The sequence below is a fragment of the Ailuropoda melanoleuca genome, chromosome 12, assembly GCF_002007445.2.
Source record: "Ailuropoda melanoleuca isolate Jingjing chromosome 12, ASM200744v2, whole genome shotgun sequence".
Classification (NCBI taxonomy): Eukaryota; Metazoa; Chordata; class Mammalia; order Carnivora; family Ursidae; genus Ailuropoda; species Ailuropoda melanoleuca.
The window spans coordinates 63,622,044-63,642,176 of NC_048229.1; the positions used below are offsets into that span (position 1 = coordinate 63,622,044).

The 20,133-nt window shown below is 44.8% G+C and overlaps 1 protein-coding gene across 9 annotated transcripts in view; it reads right to left on the minus strand.

Moving 5' to 3' along the window:
• Positions 1 to 2,099: 2,099 nt before the first annotated feature.
• GFOD2 (glucose-fructose oxidoreductase domain containing 2) overlaps positions 2,100 to 20,133 on the minus strand; it is a 38,237-nt gene continuing 20,203 nt past the window's right edge. For 3 of the 9 annotated variants that reach the window (XM_034638238.1, XM_002918422.4, XM_019798877.2), the window contains 2 exons: positions 11,822 to 12,167; positions 2,101 to 3,684 (listed from right to left, as the gene is read on the minus strand). In XM_034638238.1, the coding sequence (XP_034494129.1) occupies positions 2,786 to 3,684; positions 11,822 to 12,080 (1,158 nt within the window). In that variant the 5' untranslated portion in view covers positions 12,081 to 12,167 and the 3' untranslated portion in view covers positions 2,101 to 2,785. Of the gene's footprint in view, positions 3,685 to 11,821; positions 12,168 to 13,348; positions 13,405 to 15,605; positions 15,631 to 16,782; positions 16,842 to 20,133 lie in introns of those variants that run through there. The other 6 variants (XM_011223941.3, XM_034638241.1, XM_034638240.1 and 3 more) reach the window with 4 other exon arrangements.

Consider the following 20,133-nt stretch of genomic DNA (forward strand, 5'->3'; position numbering starts at 1 on the left):
GGGCAGTTCTGGAGTGATGAGAAGAGGTGTAGGCAAGGAGGGATCTTGGCCCGGCATTCTGGAGAGGTCACTTGGGCAGGAGTAAGAAGGACAAAACGAGGAAGGGAAATGGGACAGGGAGGTAAGGAGACTGCTATGTTAATTACTGATTTGAGTATGAGACCTACATTTGGTTGGGGGTTGAGAAATAAGCAATAGGTATTTTGGAAGTTCTTTTCTGGTTGCTCTCACAGAGAGGAAAAGTGAACTGCATTTGCAGTGGCCTGGAAAACCTTAACCTGCTCTGCCCCAAGGAAGATCCTGACATTTAGGCAAGTGGTCCTGGGAGCTGATGCTGCCTTCCTCCAGGAGGGGGCGCTGCAGGACAAGCCTGGATCCGCAAGCAGGCACAGTCACCCCCGAGGACCAGAACCCTGCTGGCTCCCTTGGCCACAGGCATTCAGGCTACTTCAAGGTGCATCTCTTCCCTGGGACCAACCCAAGAAATATATGATGGTAAAGATGTCTGAGGGGTGGCCATGGACGTAGGCTCTGGGGAGTACCAACAGAGGACCCCAGGGTCCTCACAAAAGTAGCTCTGCACCAAGCCCACTGCCACTTGCCCTAGGACTTCTGGGAACCTGTCTTTGTAAACAAGGGATTTGCTGTAGAGCCCCACGAAGCCTCAGAAGTGCCACTGTGGGTCAGTAACCTGGCTCTTTCTTAAGTAGGACCACCTGAGTCATGTACAATGGACACTTGTGCTTTCTTAGTAAATCCCCCAATTTAGGAAGGACCCCATCATCCTATTAACACACAGAGGGACTGACCTGGAGCTGAGCTGATCACTCCAGGAAGAGAGCAGCCTCTTCCTTAATTCTTTTTTTTTTTTTTTTTTTTTAAAGTAGGCTCCTCACAAAGCATGGAGCCCAGTGTGGGGCTTAGAACTCACGACTCTAAGATCAAGACCTGAGCTGAGATCAAGTGTCCGACACTCGACTGACTGAGCCACCCAGGCGCCCCAATCAGCCTCTTTCGAAACTTTACCAGCATCCTGCCTTGTGGGCTCTCTCTGCAGTCCACCTCCTAGCTGAGGCCTGATGCATAGAGAAGGCAGTAACCTGGGTGGGGGCCTGAGTGGGGAGGGGCAGTGCCTCACTCTCTGAGATCTGCAGGTGCTGGGGAAAGAGTTGCTCATCCCTCTCTGTAGTGGGATGACCCTGACCAGGCTCCTTCCTGGCTCTAACACTTGTAACTTATAGGAGGCAAGGAACTTTGCCCCTCTCTGCCTCACTTTTCTGATCTCAATAATGAGAATATAAATAGTGGTACTATTGGCATGCAAGAAGCACACTCCCCAACACTAGCCACTGCTATTTTATCTCACGAGGACAAGGTCTAAAACCAGGACAACACACAGGAAAATCGGCCTGATGACTTCTAGAAAGGGTGCCAAGAGGAAGGGGGAGACTTCCCTGAGCCTGCCTTTCTCTGGCAAGGAGCCCAGGGCAAGGAAGAGAGAGGGAAGTTTAGAGAAGGGAAGAGCTGGGTCTAGGCCTAATCTGGGCGGGCTGGCAGAGGAAACAAGTGGGGGTGTGTGTCCTTTCCCCCCACCCACCTCACCTCTGACATGCTTAAAAGGCGGGTCCCAGTGTAGAACAGTGAATAAAAGCAAGGCTGGTGACTGGCTGTCTGGGCCAGGCAGTGTTGGGCTGTACCCACTCCATGAGGCAACACGTGGAGCCTTCCTCTAGTTCATTCCATCCAGGTTCCCTGAGACCACTCCTCACTTCCCCTCTCCTAAGGATCCCCAGAGCCAAATCCATGGTTGCAAGAACAGAACTCTTCCTGACCTCTAGCCCAGGAAGATCCCAAACTCTCCCTATCCCCCTGGGACAGCAGGCATGACAGGCACAAATTAGGAAGTCTTGAGTCCTGTTGTCTAAGACTTTTCCTTGGAGGGCTCCTGGGATTCAGTCTAAAGGGGATACACTCACTAGATCGTGATGGATCCAAAGCAGGCCAGAGCTGCCGTGGAGCCATAAGGAAAGAGAAAAATATAAATAGTCTACAACAATAAACAAGCCTTTCATTATTAAAGAAACCCAACTTACCAAACAACCGACAACCACATGACATAGTGTCAGACTTTCTGATTTATTTATTAACATTTATCAGATATCCCAAAACCCTCCCTATCTCCTCTCTGCCAAGTCAGGGGCCCTTTGCCCCAGGTCAACAGCCCCTGACAGCTTACCTAATGAAGAAGCCCTCCTCCCTGCCAGGGAAGGGGCAGCCTAGAGGCTGGAAGGGCCTGGTCATATGGGAAGGAGGGCAGGTACGGATCCCTGAGGGATGACTCAATGCCCTCACCATTCCTGAGATGCCCTAGCCCAGGAAGGGCATGAAAACAAGGCTTCTTGTCATTTTTCCTCAGGCTGAGGAATCAGCCAAGCTGGGTCCTTGCTGTGCCTCCTCACCTAGTTAGGACCACAAATAGGTGAAAGCAGCCTCCAAGTCAAGCTCTGGCTGGCTCTGCTCATCAGCATGACTATGCAGAGGCGGGGGGACAGCTGCACCCCGGTACACTGTGCTAGCCCTCAGCTCCATCACTACCCCACAAGTCTGAGGAGTAAATAAGCACTGCAGGGGGCGTTTTCCCAGGGCCACCCTGGGCTTCACCTGGACCGCCCAAGTTGACTGGTGAAATGAAAGACACTGTCTGTGCTATGGCCAAGCCCTCCCGTCTCAGCTTCTGGTCCCTCCCCAGCCCCTCTGCCCCATGGAAGGCAGCCCACGTGTGGGCTCACAGGTTATTCCGCTGGAGCGCCTCACAGAGGTTCTGGTTGGTGTTGGGTTCTTCCGTCAGCACCTCCACAGCCTCCCACTCCCCGGATCTACTCGACTTTTTGATGGCATCCACCACACTCTGCATGTACAGCCCATCCTCAAACGAGGCGGCCATCGAGACAGGGGTGTGGTCCCATGTGCGGCGGTCCCCCTGCCCCTGGAAGGACTGGCGCAGGGCCTGCACCATGTAGACCATGCCCTTCAGGTAGAGCAGCGGGACATCCTGGGGCCCCTGCTCAGGCAGCCCTGCTCCCACAGCCAGCGAATCCCTCAGGAGCAGTTCCTCTTGCGTGGCAGAGTTTTTCTGCCCGTAGAGGTCCGCTCCTCGGGCAACGAGGCGTCCTGCAGAGCCCACCACCATGACCTCATGCACAAAGGCACCTGGCATGTTGAAGTTAAGTGTTACTGTGCTGCATACGCCCCCACCCATTAGCATCTGGAAGAAGCAGAAGTCATCACTGGTGACGTGCCGGATGCCACGGATGGCTGCGTTCTGCCTCACAAAGGTCTTGAGCAGCCCATGCACCTTTTCAGCTCTGCGGCCGGTCAGGTGGGTCAGCAGGTCCACAATGTAGGTGCCCATGGTGTGCAGGCCCCCGCCGCCCATGAGCTCATCACAGATCCAGCCGTAGCTGGGGCTGAGCAGGCTGCCTGAGTAGATGCGGGCATCGCAGATCATGACTGCGCCCACGTAGTGCTCCGCGATCAGCTGCTTCATGCGCACAAAGGCCGGCAGGAAGCGCAGCACGTTCCCTACCAGGCTCATCAGCTGTGGGTAGTAGCGTGAGGCAGTCACCATCCGGAAGGCATCCACTGAGGTTGCCGCTTTCTCACACACGACATTCTTCCCAATACCTAAGAACAAAACACACCAGAAAATCTCAAAGTTCCAAGAGATTTACACTGGGGGAAAATCTTTTCCTGAAGGCACATGAACTTCAAAAAGCCTCCTATTATCAGATGGGGGCCTGGGACAAGAGGGAAGGCGATGGCTTGGATAAAATGGTACACCATGACTGGGACTGAAGAACAAGTTATAGCCTGGAGAAAGACAAGTAAATTCTTAAGGGAAAATGAAAGGAGTAGAGGCAGAAGGTACAAACCAGGAACGGGAAGTAAACAGAGGAGGTATGATGGATAATTTAACGTGCCAACCTGGCTAGGCCGTGGTGTCCATCAAATACCAGTATGGACACTGCTGGGAAGGTATTTTTTTTTTTAGGTGTGATTAGCATTTAAACCAGTAGATTTTGAGTACATCAGATCACCCTCCACAATCTGGGTGGGCCTCATCCAATCAGTTGAAGGTCTTAGGTCTTAGGCTAAAAGACTGAGGCTCCATGGAGAGGAAGGAATTCTGCCTCCAGACTCAAGTCTGCAACATCAACTCTTGCTGGAATTTCCATCCTGTTGTCCTGCCCTGCAGATTTCAGATAAATCACATGAGCTGATTCCTTAAAATAAATTTCTCCCCCTCTCTATATATCTTCATTGGTTTTGTTTCTCTGGAGAACACTGCCTAATACACGTGGGCTGGAGTACATGGGCATACCTATGTAGTTTCATACATTTATTAGATCATCAGCTTGGGGCAAAAGTGTCTAATCTATATTTTAGCGGATGGGCTTTGCACTTGCAGTTCTAACTACAGAAAGGGCTCTACAATTTCCCAAAGACTGTTCTCTAAAACACTGGTCCAACAAGTTAGTGTAGTCAAAAAGGTCAGAAAATGTTTGTTAGGCTCTAGAAGGAGGGGAAAGGGAATAAAAATATTCCTTCTGCCCTCATGACTGTTCTGAGTATACTATAGCTGGGATGTACTGAGAGAGCAAAACAAGGCTAGAAAAAGCCCTGAAGACAGTGAGCTAGAAGACTGAGCAGCTTCCATATTAGGAAGCAGAAAGGATAAATACTCTTCCATGTTTTAAGATGAAAGCTCATGAGGGTATGGACAGTCACAAGACACCAATACCGGATATTCCTGTGAGCTTGGGGTGGTTCGAATGGAAGTCCTATGTTAATACCTCCACAGATGTAGAGGTGGGGGCAAAGCAAGGGCAGAGGTCCTTGCACTCAGGTCTGGCAGGATGCGGCCCTGCAAGGAGAGGAGTACCTGACTGTTATCATGATCTGCTCTTGGACAGTCTCTAATATTTCCCTACACACGTGGGTTTTAGGATTAGGGACTGGAGAATCACAATACTGGGTGACCATTTGGCCACTTGGCTGCAGAACATTTATGGCTGTGGGAATAATGAAGAATATTAGGGAAATATTGGGGGAAATATTTCCCCCAATAGGGAAATAATGAGGAAATTAGATTCTCAGACATAAATACCCCATCTGAGGGCTGTAGCTCTGACCAACCCAGAAACTACCTGTTGTAACTATTCACTGCAGGGATTGGGTAAAACACTGCAGCATGGGGCAGAGGAGATGGGGTAGGGGGGAAAGAACTTTTGTGGTTGCTGGGAGTTTAGTGATAATAAAACCAGGATAAGGAATCTCTGTTCCATGCCAAGAGAGGTCAGGGAAGGCAGAGAGACCTCCCTTCTTGAGCCTAAACAATAGGAATGCTTTTGAACTTAGGAACCGGTAGTATTATCTATATGGGAGCTAAAGGCCATCTTGAGTTAAACAGGCTCCTGCAGGCCCACTGCACATGGCCTTTAACTTTAGAAACCCTGGGTTGCCCTGAAAGACATACTTATTTAAGTTATCTAGCATTCCTGCTAGGACATCAAAGGAGAGATCAGAGAAGCTAGGAACTGCTTTTTGTTAAAAGGGAGTGGGAAAAGCATGGATGCTGAATGCTTATTAGCTCAGATTTTTTGAAGTGTGAACAAATTTCAAGCTACAATCCTTTCACCAGCTCATACTCCCCAGATTTCCCAGGAGTGAGGTACTCTTGAACACCAGAGGCCCAGAGAGGCTGCCCCAGAATACCTCTTTGTTCCGTGTTAACAGAGCACCGGTTCAGAGCTCCAGGACCACGACACCCTTGTTAGCCCATCTAGAGGCATGAGACTAGAGAAAGGAGACTTGGAACAGTAGGCAGAGAAGCAGCTCAGGAAGAGCACTGCTTTCATGTTTTACAAAACCCAGGAAATCTACTTTGGGGGCAGGGTACAAAAAAGGTTCTGCCACTAGAAAAATAAGTTTGAAAGCCACAAGACTGAATGACTCTTGCCTACCCTTTCTTGGGTCACTGGTCCTTGTGAGCCCCCTGGGTCACACCACCAGACTGGGCGTGCATGAGTAGAATCTGTGTGCCAGGTCCTGTGCTAAGCACTGGGGATATAACACTGGGTTTGGTCTTTACTTTCAGAGAACTTAAGAGTTTAGTGGGAGAGAAAGCCACTAATCAAATTACCATATAAATACACATAGAACTGTACTTGTGATAAATGCAACAAAGATGACATAAATGGTAAAATGAGAGCATCTACCAAGAAACTGACCTTGACTGGAGGGTCAGAGACGACGTCCCCAGAGATTAAATTATTTGGGCTAGACTCTTTGAGGAATAATCTCTTGTTATCTCACAAGCCCATGGGAAAGGGTTGGCAAATGCAGTGTTTTTCTAATGAAGCACACTACTGCCAAGAACTGGGCAAAGAAACCTACCTTTTAGTGACAGATTTAAGAAAACATTCAATTGTGGCAAAAATGTTGGGGCATTTTGCACGCTAGAATATATTTTTCTGAACCACATCTAAACTGAGAAATAAAACATGTTAGGGTCCCTCCCTCTCCTTTAAGGAACTCATGGAAAAGCTTTAAGGATGGCACTGGAGGTAAAAGAAGATGGGGAAAAAAAAGTTCAAACAAAAGTAGAAAATAAGATGCCACAAAAAGAGCTGTGATGTGAAGAGGACAACTCTGGAGGCTAAGTCCAAGAATGAATTTTAGGAAACCAACAGTAAGAGTGAGGGCAAGAAATAGTCTTTATGGGGGCACCTGGTGGCTCAGTCAGTTAAACATCTGCCTTAGGCTCAGGTCATGATCCCAGGGTCCTGGGATCGAGCCCCGAGTCGGGCTCCCTGCTCAGTGGGAGTCTGCTTCTCCCTCTCCCTCTGTGGCTCCCCCTTGGCTTGTGCTCTCTCGCTCACTCTCTCTCTCTCAAATAAATAGATAAGATCTTAAAAAAAAGAAAAGAAAGGATCTTTATGGCCTCACAGGTGAGGTAACATCTAAAGATGTAATAAGCTGAGGAATATGTATTCCTACAGCAGTGAGACTTAATGAGATGTAACGCTAATGTTCCTGGGCCTTGGTTTCTTTCACTGAAAAGGAAGACCTGGATTAGATGAGTGGTTCTCAGTCCCTGGTGTGTGTCAGAATCACCTAGAAGGTTTCTTTGAACACAGACTGCCAGGCCTCACCCAGAGATTTAGAAGGTCTGGGCCGGGTCCTGAGAATCTGGATTTATAACAAGTTCCCACATGATGCTGATGCTGCTGGTCTGAGAATCACACTCTGAGTACCGCTGGACTGGAGGCTCTCTCCACAGAGCCCGCAGGTCTGACATTTCTATGATTTTATGCATGTGAATGCCAGGAGAAAATACAGTACTACTAACCAGTATGAAAAATTTTAGGAGAATATATAATCTGTCATATATGTTGTTGTTTTTTTTTCCTAATATAATTTCTACGTTGAGCATGGAGCTCCAACTCACAACCCTGAGATTTGAGAGTCGCATGCTCTACCGACTGAGCCAGCCACACACCCCACTGTCATGGATGTCTCCACAGCTGCAAATCTCTATCAGTACTTCTCAGTCTCCAAGATTTATCTTTTATAATGCTTAGCATAGCATAATGCAAGGAGGATCCTTAACTAAACAGAGTCTTCAGATGATTGTGATAAATTTCTCACAGGTTCAAGATCTGATCTGATCAAAGCTGATCTAGAACTAAGAGTATGTCAATAGCTATATATCTAAGTGATTATATCTTTTTTTCTCCTAGCTCTTTAGAAAGACTTGAGGATCACTCTCTGTCTTCTCTGCACTGGGAGCAGCTCTCCTGCCACAGCCCCTCAACCCCTGAAAATGTATGCTTGTGCAAGGGTGTCTCCAACTCCTTCTTGGTCAGGAGCACCTCTCAGGTGTTGAGCCGATCACTGTCTGCAATGGAACTAACCACCAGAAACAAAGACAGATGAGAGCCTCAGCAGCTTGGCAGCCCCACATCTCCTGACCTTATTCCTAGGCACAGCTTCTGAACCAGCGCCACTTCAAGGGATATCGACATAGCAGCCAAATTCATTGGGGCTGGGGCTGCCACGGTAGGGGTGGCTGGCTCTGAGGCTGGAACTGGGACTATGCTTGGGAGCCTCATCATTGGTTATGCTGGGAACCACTCTCTGAAGCAATAGCTCTTCTCTAATTCTCATCCTCTTCACCATGTGAGGAGCCTTCTCCACCTCCCATAGGTCTTTCTCCTGTGTCTCATCTGCACTGTAAGCTCCTTTTCCTACACCTACTCAGCCAGTCTGGGGAAAGTAGTTGGCTCAGGGTTTGACAGAGGGAAGACAAATACTGTATTAATAAGAAAAACTTAAAAAATAATAATAAAAAAAGGATTTATTTATTTGAGAGAGAAAGAAAAAGCATGCACATGAGCAGGGGTGGGCGGTTGGGCAGAGGGAGAGAGAATCTGGAGCAGACCCCCTGCTGAGCACAGAACCTTGATCTCACTACCAGTTCTGACCAGGACTCAGATTCTCAACCAAGTGAGCCACCCAGGTGCCCTGAAAAAAATGAAAAATTTTTAAAAATTAAAAAAAAAAAAAAAAAACCCGAGGATCTAGCCTGTATCCTTAATGAAAAACAAGAGACACAGACCTAATAACAGGGAGACAAAAAAAAGGGGGAGAAACTATGTGGGAAAAACAGAAAAATATACTCTCATGCATATATAGAAAGACTCATACATGGGAATACCCTGTTAGGTGAAATGGCAGTGAGAGTCTTTTGGGATATTGATTCTGAGGACTTTTAAATATGTTGCATTTTTGCAATTATCAATGCATGTGCCGGTCCTGTTTCCCATCTAACCTGTGTACAAGAACCAAACACTTCCAGAGTTTTACAGGTGGGAAGAAAGGGCCCTGCTTTCAAGGCATTAATTTAAACATGGTTCATGAACCTACAAAAAAAGTTTTTCATATCTGAGATGGCTCACAATGCTTAGTTTCATTTGTAGGCTACACTCAACTCAGCGAACATTTATCTAATGAATATCCAGAGGAGAATCCTATTTTAAAAATGAATTTAACTTAAGGGCAACTGACCGGCTCAGTTGGAAGAGCATACAACTCTTGATCTTGGGCTTATGAGTTCGAGCCCCACACTGGGTATAGAAATTACTTAAAAATAAAATCTTAACAAAATAAAATACAATGAAATGAATTGAATTTAACATAAACAAATCTGCTCTTCCGCTTCAGACAACAGGAAATCCCTTGTGTTGTGATGCCGATGTCTTTCTTGGTCAGCACTTGGAGGTAGTCATGGATCATACTGGAAAGGCCAAAAGGGGCAGGAATTGAGACCCCTATTTAACAGGAGCCCAGAGAGTTTGAAAGGAATAGAAATAAGATCACAAGTGGGGTCTGATCTCAGGCACCTGGCTGGCTCAGTGGGTGGAGCGTGCCACTCTTGATATCTGGGTTGTGAGTTTGAGCCCCACAATGGGTGTAGAGATTACTTAAAAAAAAAAAAAAAATCTTATAAAAAAAGTAGGGTCTGATGGAAAGTTCAGTATGCTGTTCTGCCTACAGCAGTTCCTATACTCACACCTAGTACTTTGTTTGGGAAAACTGGAGGAGTTCTCCTGGCCATTTCCACATGTGCTTAAGTCAAGTGAGAATTCTCAATCAAAAAAAAAAAAAAAAAAAAAAAGAGCGGTGCCTGGGTGGCGCAGTCGGTTAAACATGGGACTCTAGATTTCAGTTCCGGTTATGATCTCATGGGTTATGAGATAGAGCCCAGTGTAGGGCTCCGTGCTCAGCGGGGAGTCTGTTTGGGATTCTCTTTCCATCTGCCCCTCCCCCCACACCTGTGCTCTTGCTCCGTCTCTCTAAAATAAATGAACAAATCTTAAAAAAAAAAAAAAAAAAAAAGTGGAAGGTCACAGGGAGTGAACTTCATGGTCACAATATGCTCAGCAACTCCTTTGGGGTTTGAATGGGCAGTACCTGAAGGCAGGTCCAGCTGACATGAGCTCTCCCAGACCTACCAACCTGGCCCTGGGGCTGTATGCCTACAACAGACCAAAGACTCTCATTCACACAATCTACCTCCTGACAACAGAGATGCGGAGAGAAGACAGATGACCCTGCTTCACCAAGGGCTGAGACATAAGATCCCAGAAGTCTCTGGTCATCCCTGTCCTTCCTGTTTATATGAAAAGCAAGTCCAGCATTTTCCTGTACCAGGAACCAGAAAACAGCAGGCTTTTAGCCAAAGAACCCTGGGGTTTTCTCTTTCTTCCTACATAGCTTAGTAATGGTTTCTGTGGGAACCCTAAAATCCAAGAAGACTGAGAGCCTCTAGAACTCTGCCTCTGGATACACCTGTTCTCACCAGCCTGCATTCAGGCCACAGGGATGGCAAGAAATCAAATGACCATGGTAGCTGGATCCCCGTGCACTGCCCCTCTGTCAAAAGTATTGGCTTAGGCCTACTTCTAAACTAAATCTGAAAGCTGTTACCTGCCCTCCAAAGAATCTAGTAACTAGTGAATAGTTCCAGTGTCACACATTTTTTAGACACTGCTCTCTGAAAAAGACAAACCAACTACAATATTTGGCCAAAATGTACATGCCCCCAAATCAACCACTAGCCTCATGTTCTTGCTCACTCCAATGAACATTTATCTTTACCAACGCACTGGGCCAGAGGTGAAAGACATCCTTTTCTCCTCAGAACAAGGGAGACAAGTAGCAGAGGCTTGGACTCTGCACCATGGTAGTGGCCAGAAGGAGTGGTCAAGCCTGATGGCATACCAGTTCCTGGGCCCAGAGATCTCTGACTGCATCAGAGAAGTATGTTGCTCCTATCACCTTACATAAAACAACTTCTCTGTCAATTAATTATATGCTACCTGAATTGTTACCAAGGTCTTTTCTCATCTACTTTGTAATTTGTGTGACCTCTAGTCTCTTTAATTGAACTGTGAAATCTGAAGGCAGGCAGGGCTCTGATCCAACACTGCTTTGAATGTACAGAAAGACATCAGGACCGTACCTGGCACAGAGGAGGCATTAAAAAAAAAAGTAACTGCTGGATGAATATTTACTGGCTTGTCTTCCTATTCAATTAGATTCTGATTTACATAAGGAAAAGAGAAAAAAGTCACCTACAGTTGACAGGAAAGAGAAGCCCAAAAGAAATTGCAGGACAACAACTCAGTAAGCCCTGCCCAGTCTACTGCTTCCCAAGCGGGCCAAGATGTGAGCAGGCAGTCCTGTGGACCCTGTCAGAGAGCCTTCCTGCCTTCCGGCATACAAGATTGCAAAATTTGGCAGGAAGGGTGTGCGCTTAATCTGGCAAAGGACTGACAAAACAGGGGAAATGGCAGCCTTGCTACACACCCTCCTCTCCTCTCTGAGGTGCTACGTGCCACAGAAATGGGAGAACAAACACATCAGCCGCCATCAATTTCCTACTGCCCAAGTCTTTGAACTCTGACTTCAAACAGGCCAACTTTACACTGTGTAAAATGTCTGTGTGCTGCCAAAGCAAGTACCACATTGCACGACATATAATAATCTCTAGCCCCTGTGACAGGACAACCCTTAAGGCGTTTGCTTCATTTTTGCTCAGAGAGTTAGTTATGGAGGTGAGGAATGCTGGAGCATTTACTCCCACAGCTGTAACATGCCCCAGTGTGCCCTCCCCAGCACAGAGGAGAGCAGTGACATGCAAGGACCACCCAGAGGGAGACACAACCTGCCCTTGCTATGGCCTGACTGTCCATACCTAGAGCCTTCACAGATATTTGCCGGGTCAGTGGAGGGGGGATATTGATGCACACAAGATCCACGTCTTGATGCAGCAAGACATCATCGGTCCGGCTGGTGTAGAAGGTGATGTTCATCTCCTCGGCAAGCTGCTTTGCCTCCTCCTCAGTCTTCCCCCACAGGGCCTCCACGGTGAACCCTTCTGCCCTCAGCAGTGGGACCAGAACCCGGGCGGAGCTGCCGGTCCCAAACACGCCCACTCCTGGGAGCATCTTCATGCCGGTTTCTCTGTTCACCAACTCATCTCCTCACAAGAGCCTCCAGCATGAATACGACCTTCCCACAGTCCTGGTCAAATATGGCTCCTGGAACAGCAAGCATTATACTGGCTATTAGTGGACGGCACACTCAGCTGAGGCTACCTCCTGGACTTATTGGGAAGCAACAAGTTCTCTGCCACAAAAGCACAAATGAAATATTGCTCCAAAATGAAAAGCTGCAAAAATTTCCCCAGGGAGACTTAAGGATATTAGCAATATTCACTTACTATTAGGAGGAAGAATGAAAAACGAGTAAAGCTGAGTTTAAATCTCTGTTCTGTTCCTTAATGTTTTGTGTGACTCTGGTCCAACCATTTAACCATCAGGGCCATAACTGTGTTAAGTTCATGATTCTATGATATTATATTGGAAAAAGGAAAAGATTGGAAACAAAAACCAGTACAAGTTGGAAGAGAACTACCTAGGTGCTATGCAGATTATAAATTAAAAATTTATGGTAGCAAGCATAGGAAAGTATTCATTATAAACAAAAAATAACCAAAAAAATGTTTTCAACTACCAAACTGGCAAGAGTAACAGGAAGTTTAAAATGTTATTTTTTGTATTAAGATATTCACTCCAACATTAACTATGATAAGTGAAAAACTGGGAAACAATCTATACGTTCAATAACAGTAATGGGTAAGGTAAATAACACTGTGAAGCCACAGCAAACTGAGGAGGGGGGCTAGAATGCCCTCAATGACCTGAAAGATATCCCCATATAGTCAATGAAAAGGGCAAAAACAAAACAATAGGTGAAGTATGAGATCTATTTTTTAAAGCACAAAAGAAGTATATATGAATGACAATATACAACGATATCGATAATATTATTTGTAAACATATTTCACACATGATATTAGAAGGACCAGAATACACCTGAATTTCATAATGATTACTCAAGTTGATGAGATTATGGATGACTTTTGTTTTCAAACTTTGCCAAATTTTCTACAATGAATATGTCTTATTGTGGAATTTTTACTTATCACAAGGGTTATCAAATGAAATAAAGGGGTCCCTGGGTGGCTCAGCTGGTTAAGCATCTGCCTTCGGCTCAGGTCATGATCTCGGGGTCCTAGGATCGAGTCCTAAGTCGGGCTCCCTGCTCAGTGAGAGTGCCTCTCCCTCTCCCTTTGCCCCTTTCCCTAGCTTGTGCTCTCTCTCTCAAATGAGTAAATAAAATCTTTAAAAAAATAAATGAAATAAAGAATGAAACTAACCAAAAGTCTGGACATTGAGGAGGCCATGTGATGTAATGAGCACTGGGTATTATATAAGACTGATGAATCACAGGCCTGTACCTCTGAAACCAATAACACATTATATGTTAATTAACGGAATTTAAATGAAAAACGTTTTAAAAACTTAACAAAAACAAAACAAACAAACTCAACAACAGCAACAAAATTAAACAAAAGTCATCCTGGAAACTAAAATGAGATTTAGGTATGTTCAGGGTAATCCAGTTTCCCTATTCAGCAGCCCATCTGCTAAACCAGTGGCCCCCACTCTGGCTGTGTGTTAGGTACTGATAACTCCAAACCCACTGAATCAGATTATAGGGATGAGGCTGTGTCACTATCATTTTCTTTTCAAGTTAAATTCTTTTTTGGGGGGTAAAATACCCACAAAATTTACCATCTTAACCATTTTTATGTGTACAGGTTCAGTGACATGAAGTACAGTCATATTGTGCAACCGTTACTACCGTCTACCTCCAAAGCTGTTCATCTTGCAAAACTGAAACTCTGTACCCATTAAACACTAATTCCTCATCCCAACCCCTCTCGCCAGCCCCTGGCAACCACCATTCTACTTTCTTGTTGTTGTTGTTGTTGTGTTTTAATATATGTGTATTTTAAGTAATCTCTACACCCAGCATAGGGCTGGAACTCACAACCCCCAGATCAAGTCACAGGCTCTGACTGAGCCAGCCAGGAGCCCCTACGTTCTATTTTCTGTTGATATGAATCTGACTACTCTAGGTACTTTGCAGAAGGGGAAGCATACGGTATTTGCCTTTTTGTGATTGTCTTATTCACTTAGCATAACGTCCTCAAAACTCATCTACGTTTGAGGCATGTACCAGAATTTCCTCCCCTTTTAAGGTCAAGTAATAGTCCATTCCATGTATATACCATATTTTGCTTATCCATTCATTTGTACACACACAGTTGGTTTGCTTCCATTTTTTAGCTATTGTAAAGAATGCTGCTATGAACATGGGTGTTCAAATATCTCTTCAACCCCCCCCCCCTTTAAGACTCTGCTTTCAATTCCTTTGGGTTTATACCTGGAAGTAGAATTACTAGATCATATGGTAGATTTTTAAAAATATTTTATTTTTTTGTCAGAGAGAGAGAGAGCACAAGCAGGGGGAGTGGCAGGCAGAGGGAGAAGCAGGCTCCCTGCTGAGCAAGGAGCCTGATGAGGGACTTGATTCCAGGACCCCGGGATCATGACCTGAGCCGAAGGCAGATGCTTAACTGACTGCGCCACCCAGGCGTCCCCATATGGTAGATTTTTAATTTTTTGAGGAACCACCATACTGTTTTCCACTGGGTCTGTACCATTTAAAATAATAATTTTATAAATATTTTATAGTCCCTCAGTCTTCCAATTATCTTTAAAAAATCCTGGGTGGCTCAGTTGGTTAAGTATCTTCCTTCCCCACTTTCTTCAATGCTGAAGTTCTTGAGGTGTCCTCTTCTTTTCTTGCTCCACATGCTCTCTTTTCTACTCATGTCCAAGGCTTTATCAGTATACCAGTGACTCCCAAATCTGCAGCAGAAGCCCAGATCCTCCTCCACAGCTTCACACCCATATATTCTACTCCTGAATATACACTGATGTTCTATAGTCTCCACAACCCACAAAACCAAATCTGAACAGAAGCAGTAAAGTGAGGGGCGCCTGGGTGGCTCAGCCGTTAAGCATCTGCCTTCGGCTCAGGTCAGATCCCAGAGTCCTGGGATTGAGCCCCGCATCGGGCTCCCTGCTCGGCAGGAAGCCTGCTTCTCCTTCTCCCACTCCCCCTGCTTGTGTTCCCTCTCTCGCTGTGTCTCTGTCAAATAAATAAAATCTTAAAACAAAACCAAAAACAATCCCCCACATACTTAGATAACCCACTAAGAAGAATGCTCTGAAAAATGATCAGTTATAAATCAATTAAAAATTCGGGGGAGAGTCACTCAAAATAACAACAATGGTTTCAGAGTAAATGGTGATGAGTGCATTTTTTTCTTTCTGGGCATATGAAATAGTGGGGAACAACTTTTACTGAGACCCTTTTAGATCATATTAATACTATATACTCTTATAAAATCTTGCACATGGATGTTCACAGGAGAATCATTCATAATACCCAGAAAGTAGAAACCCAAATGTCCATCAACTGCTGAACAGGTAAACAAAAATGTGGCATATCCAGGGTGCCTGGGTGGCTCAATCAGTTAAGTGTCCAACTCTTGAACTCACCTCAGGTCTGGACCTCAGGGTCGTGAGTTCAAGCCCCATGTTAGGCTCCATGCCTGTGGAGCCTACTAAAAAAAAAAAAAAAACAAAAAAAAACGTGGTATACCCAAACAACATTCAGCCACAAAAAGTAATGAAGTACTGACATAAACTACAACATGGACGAACCTTGAAAACAGTACCCTAAGTGAAAGATGCTAGTCACAGAAAGCCATATATATTATATGATTCGATTTATATAAAATGTTCAGAACAGGCAAATCCAAGGAAATAGAAAGTAAATTAGTGGCAGGGGATAGCGGGGATGAAGAAATTGGGAGGTAGGAGTGTCTAACTTCATTCTTCCCCATGTGGTTATTCAGCACCATTTGTTGAAGAGTTTGTTCTTTCCCCTGAAAGATAACTCCTTTGTTGAAAATCAGCTGACCATAAGTGTATGGATTTATTTAGAGACTCTTAATTTTATTTCATTGCTGTATATGTCTATCCTTATGCTATAACATGCCGTCTTGATTACTTTAGCTTTACAGTAAGTTCTGAAGTCAATGTGAGTCTTCCAACTTCATTCTTTTTCAATATTGTTTTGGCTATTCTGGGTCCCTTGCATTTTCCTATGAATTTTAGGTTCAGTTTATCAATCTGGGGTTTTGACAGAGATTGCTTTAAATCTGTAGATCAATCTGGGGAATACTGTCATTTTAACAACATTAGGTTTTCTGATCCACGAACACGGGATGCCTTTCCATTTACTTAGGTCTTCTTTAATTTATTTTAACAATGTTTTGTAGTTTTCAGAGAGTAAGTTATACACTTTTTGTTAAATTTATTTCTAAGTATTTGTTTGATGCGTTTTTTTTTTAAATTTTTTAAGATTTTATTTATTTGAGAAAAATAGAGATAGCGAGAGAGAGCATGAGCAAGTGGGGAGGAAAGGGAAAGGCAGGTTCCCCACTGAGCAGGGAGCCTGATGCGGGGCTGGATCCCAGGACCCTGGATCATGATCTGAGCTGAAGGCAAACGCTTAAGTGACTAAGTCACCCAGGTGCCCTGGTTTGATGCTATTGTAAATGGAATTGTTTTCTTTTTCTTTTTTTTAAAAGACTTATTCATTTATTTGAGAGACAGAAAGTGCATGCAGGAGGAAGGGCAGAGGAAGAGAGGGGGAGAGAGGCATACTCACCACTGAGAGGGGTACCTGATGCAAGGCTTGATCCCACAACTCTGAGGTCATGACCTGAGCTGAAATCAAGAGTTAGATGCTCAACCGACTGAGCCACCCAGGTGCCCCTGGAATTGTTTCCTTAATTTCATTTTCAGACTGAGCATCTCTTTTGCTTCTAGTGTAGATACAAATGTACTATGTAAACTACATGTCTACCTTAGGGGTTGGTTTGCCAGTATAGCCCGCTTGGCCCTACCTGAAGGACACCTGTGCCTTTGTGAACCACTGAAATAAACATGACTTGGGCTGCCTCCAACTCCAGACCCCTATAAGCTTCCTGCCCTCCTGTCTCTATTCTCTGGGACTGTGGATCTTGGCTTGCTGCCTGCACTCTACCATTGGGTTTTATCTTAATCATCATACCTTAATTATCATTCTTTCTAATAATGACAAATAATGTCTATGGACTCTCAGCTATGTCTTTTTCCTCTTTGCTGATAATTCTGTCCTTACAGACTTCCTTTCTAGTTAGAAACAGGTCAGTCACATAGTATCTCCTATAATTACCATGTCCTGGACTTCTCCCCTTCAGCTATTTTGGTCACCTTCTGCATTTGCAGTTTTGTTTTTGTTTTGTTGTTATTTTGGCTACTTACATATCATTGATACTCTGGGAGCTTGAGAGCGTCAAACTTGTAGCACTAGACAAGGAAGCTTCTGTGTAAATTTTGTGGGTCATTAATTACCAACAACTATAAGGGCCAGAGGAGTGACACAGCCACTATAAATAAGGACATCCATGTTCTCTCTAAATTTATGCCCAGGGCACACTTCCTCCTCTCTCCCACCTCATTTCTTCATGCTCTAGTTATATTTGGCTGTATGTTTGCATTAGTGGCTTAAAATAACAGAATGGATTAGAAGACATTTTAATAACCTCTGTGTTACTGACAGTGACTTAAAGGGCAGCTTCATCAACACCCATAAAGGGGCATCAGCTGGCCTCTGAGGAAGCCAGATGGCATGAAGCTAGGCAGGCTTGATCACTAGGTATTTCCTGTTCAAGCAGACAGAGCTGGTTTTCCTTATTTCAGAGACTACCCTTTCTAACCCCTAAAATTTCCCTACTCCCTGCCCTTAACATCCTTGTATCTATACCTTTCACATCCTCCAAAGATCTCCATAAAGTCAGCCCTGCCTAGTTCACATGCACGCTAATCACCACATGCCAGTCAGGAATGAAGGGTGGCAAATGCCCTGACAGGACTTTGCAAGGCTATGGGGAAGACAGCACAGAGGTTAGAGGCACAGAATCTGCAGCCACTTTGCCTGGCTCAAGTCCTGGCTCTACTACTTACCAGTTAGGTAACTTCAGTTAAGTTTTTAAATCACTGTGCTTCTGCTTCCTCATCTGTAAAATGGGGATAGTTTTATCTACTGGACAGGGGAGTTAAAGATTAAATGAGTTAATATTCGTAAAGCATTTATAACAGGGCCTGGCCCATAGTAAGTCACGGCATACATCATTTTAGAAAAGATTTCTCCAACTGACTTAGAGGTCTCTTCTTCAAAAGCTGTGTAGGAATATAAAGAATATTCTGAGCTAAAATGCAGTGACGTGCAACAGGCCAAACATGTTTACTGTAACATGCAATACATCTAAGTCCACACAATCCTGTTCTCCAGATGAGGATACGGACGCTCAGAGGGGCTAGGTAACTTTTCCAGGGTTCTGCAGCTGGCTGTGTATGACAGAGCTGCCATGACCAGTTGTGAAACCCTGGGCAGGTTACTTAGCTTCCCGGAGCCTCTGTAAAAACAGAGGTTTTGTATGTGTGGAACAACTCTTCTTTCATTCTTCTGTGCTAAGTATGAGCCAGGAAAAGTTCATTCTGTTGTCTGGCTTGGCAAGTGCTTGCCTCAGATCCACCCCTCAAACCAGTGTTGATCTGTTCAGACATCATGCCTTTACTGAGGGCCTAACAGGAAGGCTGTGGAGACAAAAGGATGAAAAAAAGCACAGCCCAAATTTCGGGAGCAATAAGTCAGAAAGGTGTGCAAGAGCCAGAGCTGGTGGCACCAAGCGCTACCCAAAGGAATGCGGGCTTTGATAGGCAGGTATGCTTATATGCTCAGCGTGCCCCACCTTCCCCACCTGATCCCCTCTTGGCCCCGCTCTCTCAGGAGTCACACCAATCTCTAAGGCTCCAGGCTACGGGTTCAGCCAATGGGAAACACCAGGAGGAGATTAGAGAGCAGGAAGGGAGAAAAAGGGATGGAAGGATGAATTTATTCTCTGCCTTCTCTCTACCAGGATGTGGTTCTGGCAGGGCCTCTGCTCCCTGACAGGGTCATAGTACCTACTGAAGAGCCCTCTCCTATGGCCATAGCTTTAACTGGGTTCTGGTATCCCCACCCTTTTCCTACCATGCCTGAGGTGGTAACACTGACTACTAGCGGTAGCCAGTCCCTGGGTGCTCCATCAGCCCTTGTAGGTTTGCTTCCTTTAGTGCTCACACTGTTGTAAATAATCCCTTCGTTAAAGACTTTTTAATGAACCCTTTTAGTGTGCTGCCTGTTTTCTGCCTGGACCCTAATGCAGTAAGCAGTGAGAACCATTAAAATTTTTTTGTGAATTAGGTGGAAAAGTATTTAAGAGACTGTAGACAAAGAACCAGTTAGGATATCAAGTAAAAGATAAGGAGGGTTTGATGGAGGGAACGAAATGAAGCAGACAGCTATCAACAGGATTTGGGACAATGAGGAGGAAGGGAAGAGCCAAAAACAATACTGAACTACAGACCAACATCTTTCATAAACACAGGCATAAAATCCTCAACAAAACATTAGCAAGCAGAATCCAACAATGTGTTAAAAGAACAAAACATCATGACTAAGAGAATTTAATCCCAGGAATGTAAGGCTGGTTCAACATTCTAAAATCAATTACTATAATCCACATATTAACACTCATTAGTTATTAGACTTCATTAACTATAAATGCAAACTAAAACTTATTTAATATAACTATACACCTATTAAAATGTCTGAAATTCAGAAAACCTGGTTATCAAATACTGGCAAGGCTATAAACCAACTGTTCATTGTTGGTGAAAATGAAAAATGGTACAGCCACTTTGGAAAACTGTTTGTCATCTTATGAAGTTAAATATACACTTATCATATAACCTTGCAGCCCCACTTCTGGGTATTTACCAAGAGAAACGAAAACTTATGTTCACAAAAAAACCTGTATGTGAATGTCTATTTTCTAATGTCTAATACTGGTTTTATTTGTAATTGTCAAAACTTGGAACCAACACAAATGTCCTCCAACTGGTGGTGAATGGATAAACAAATAGTATATCA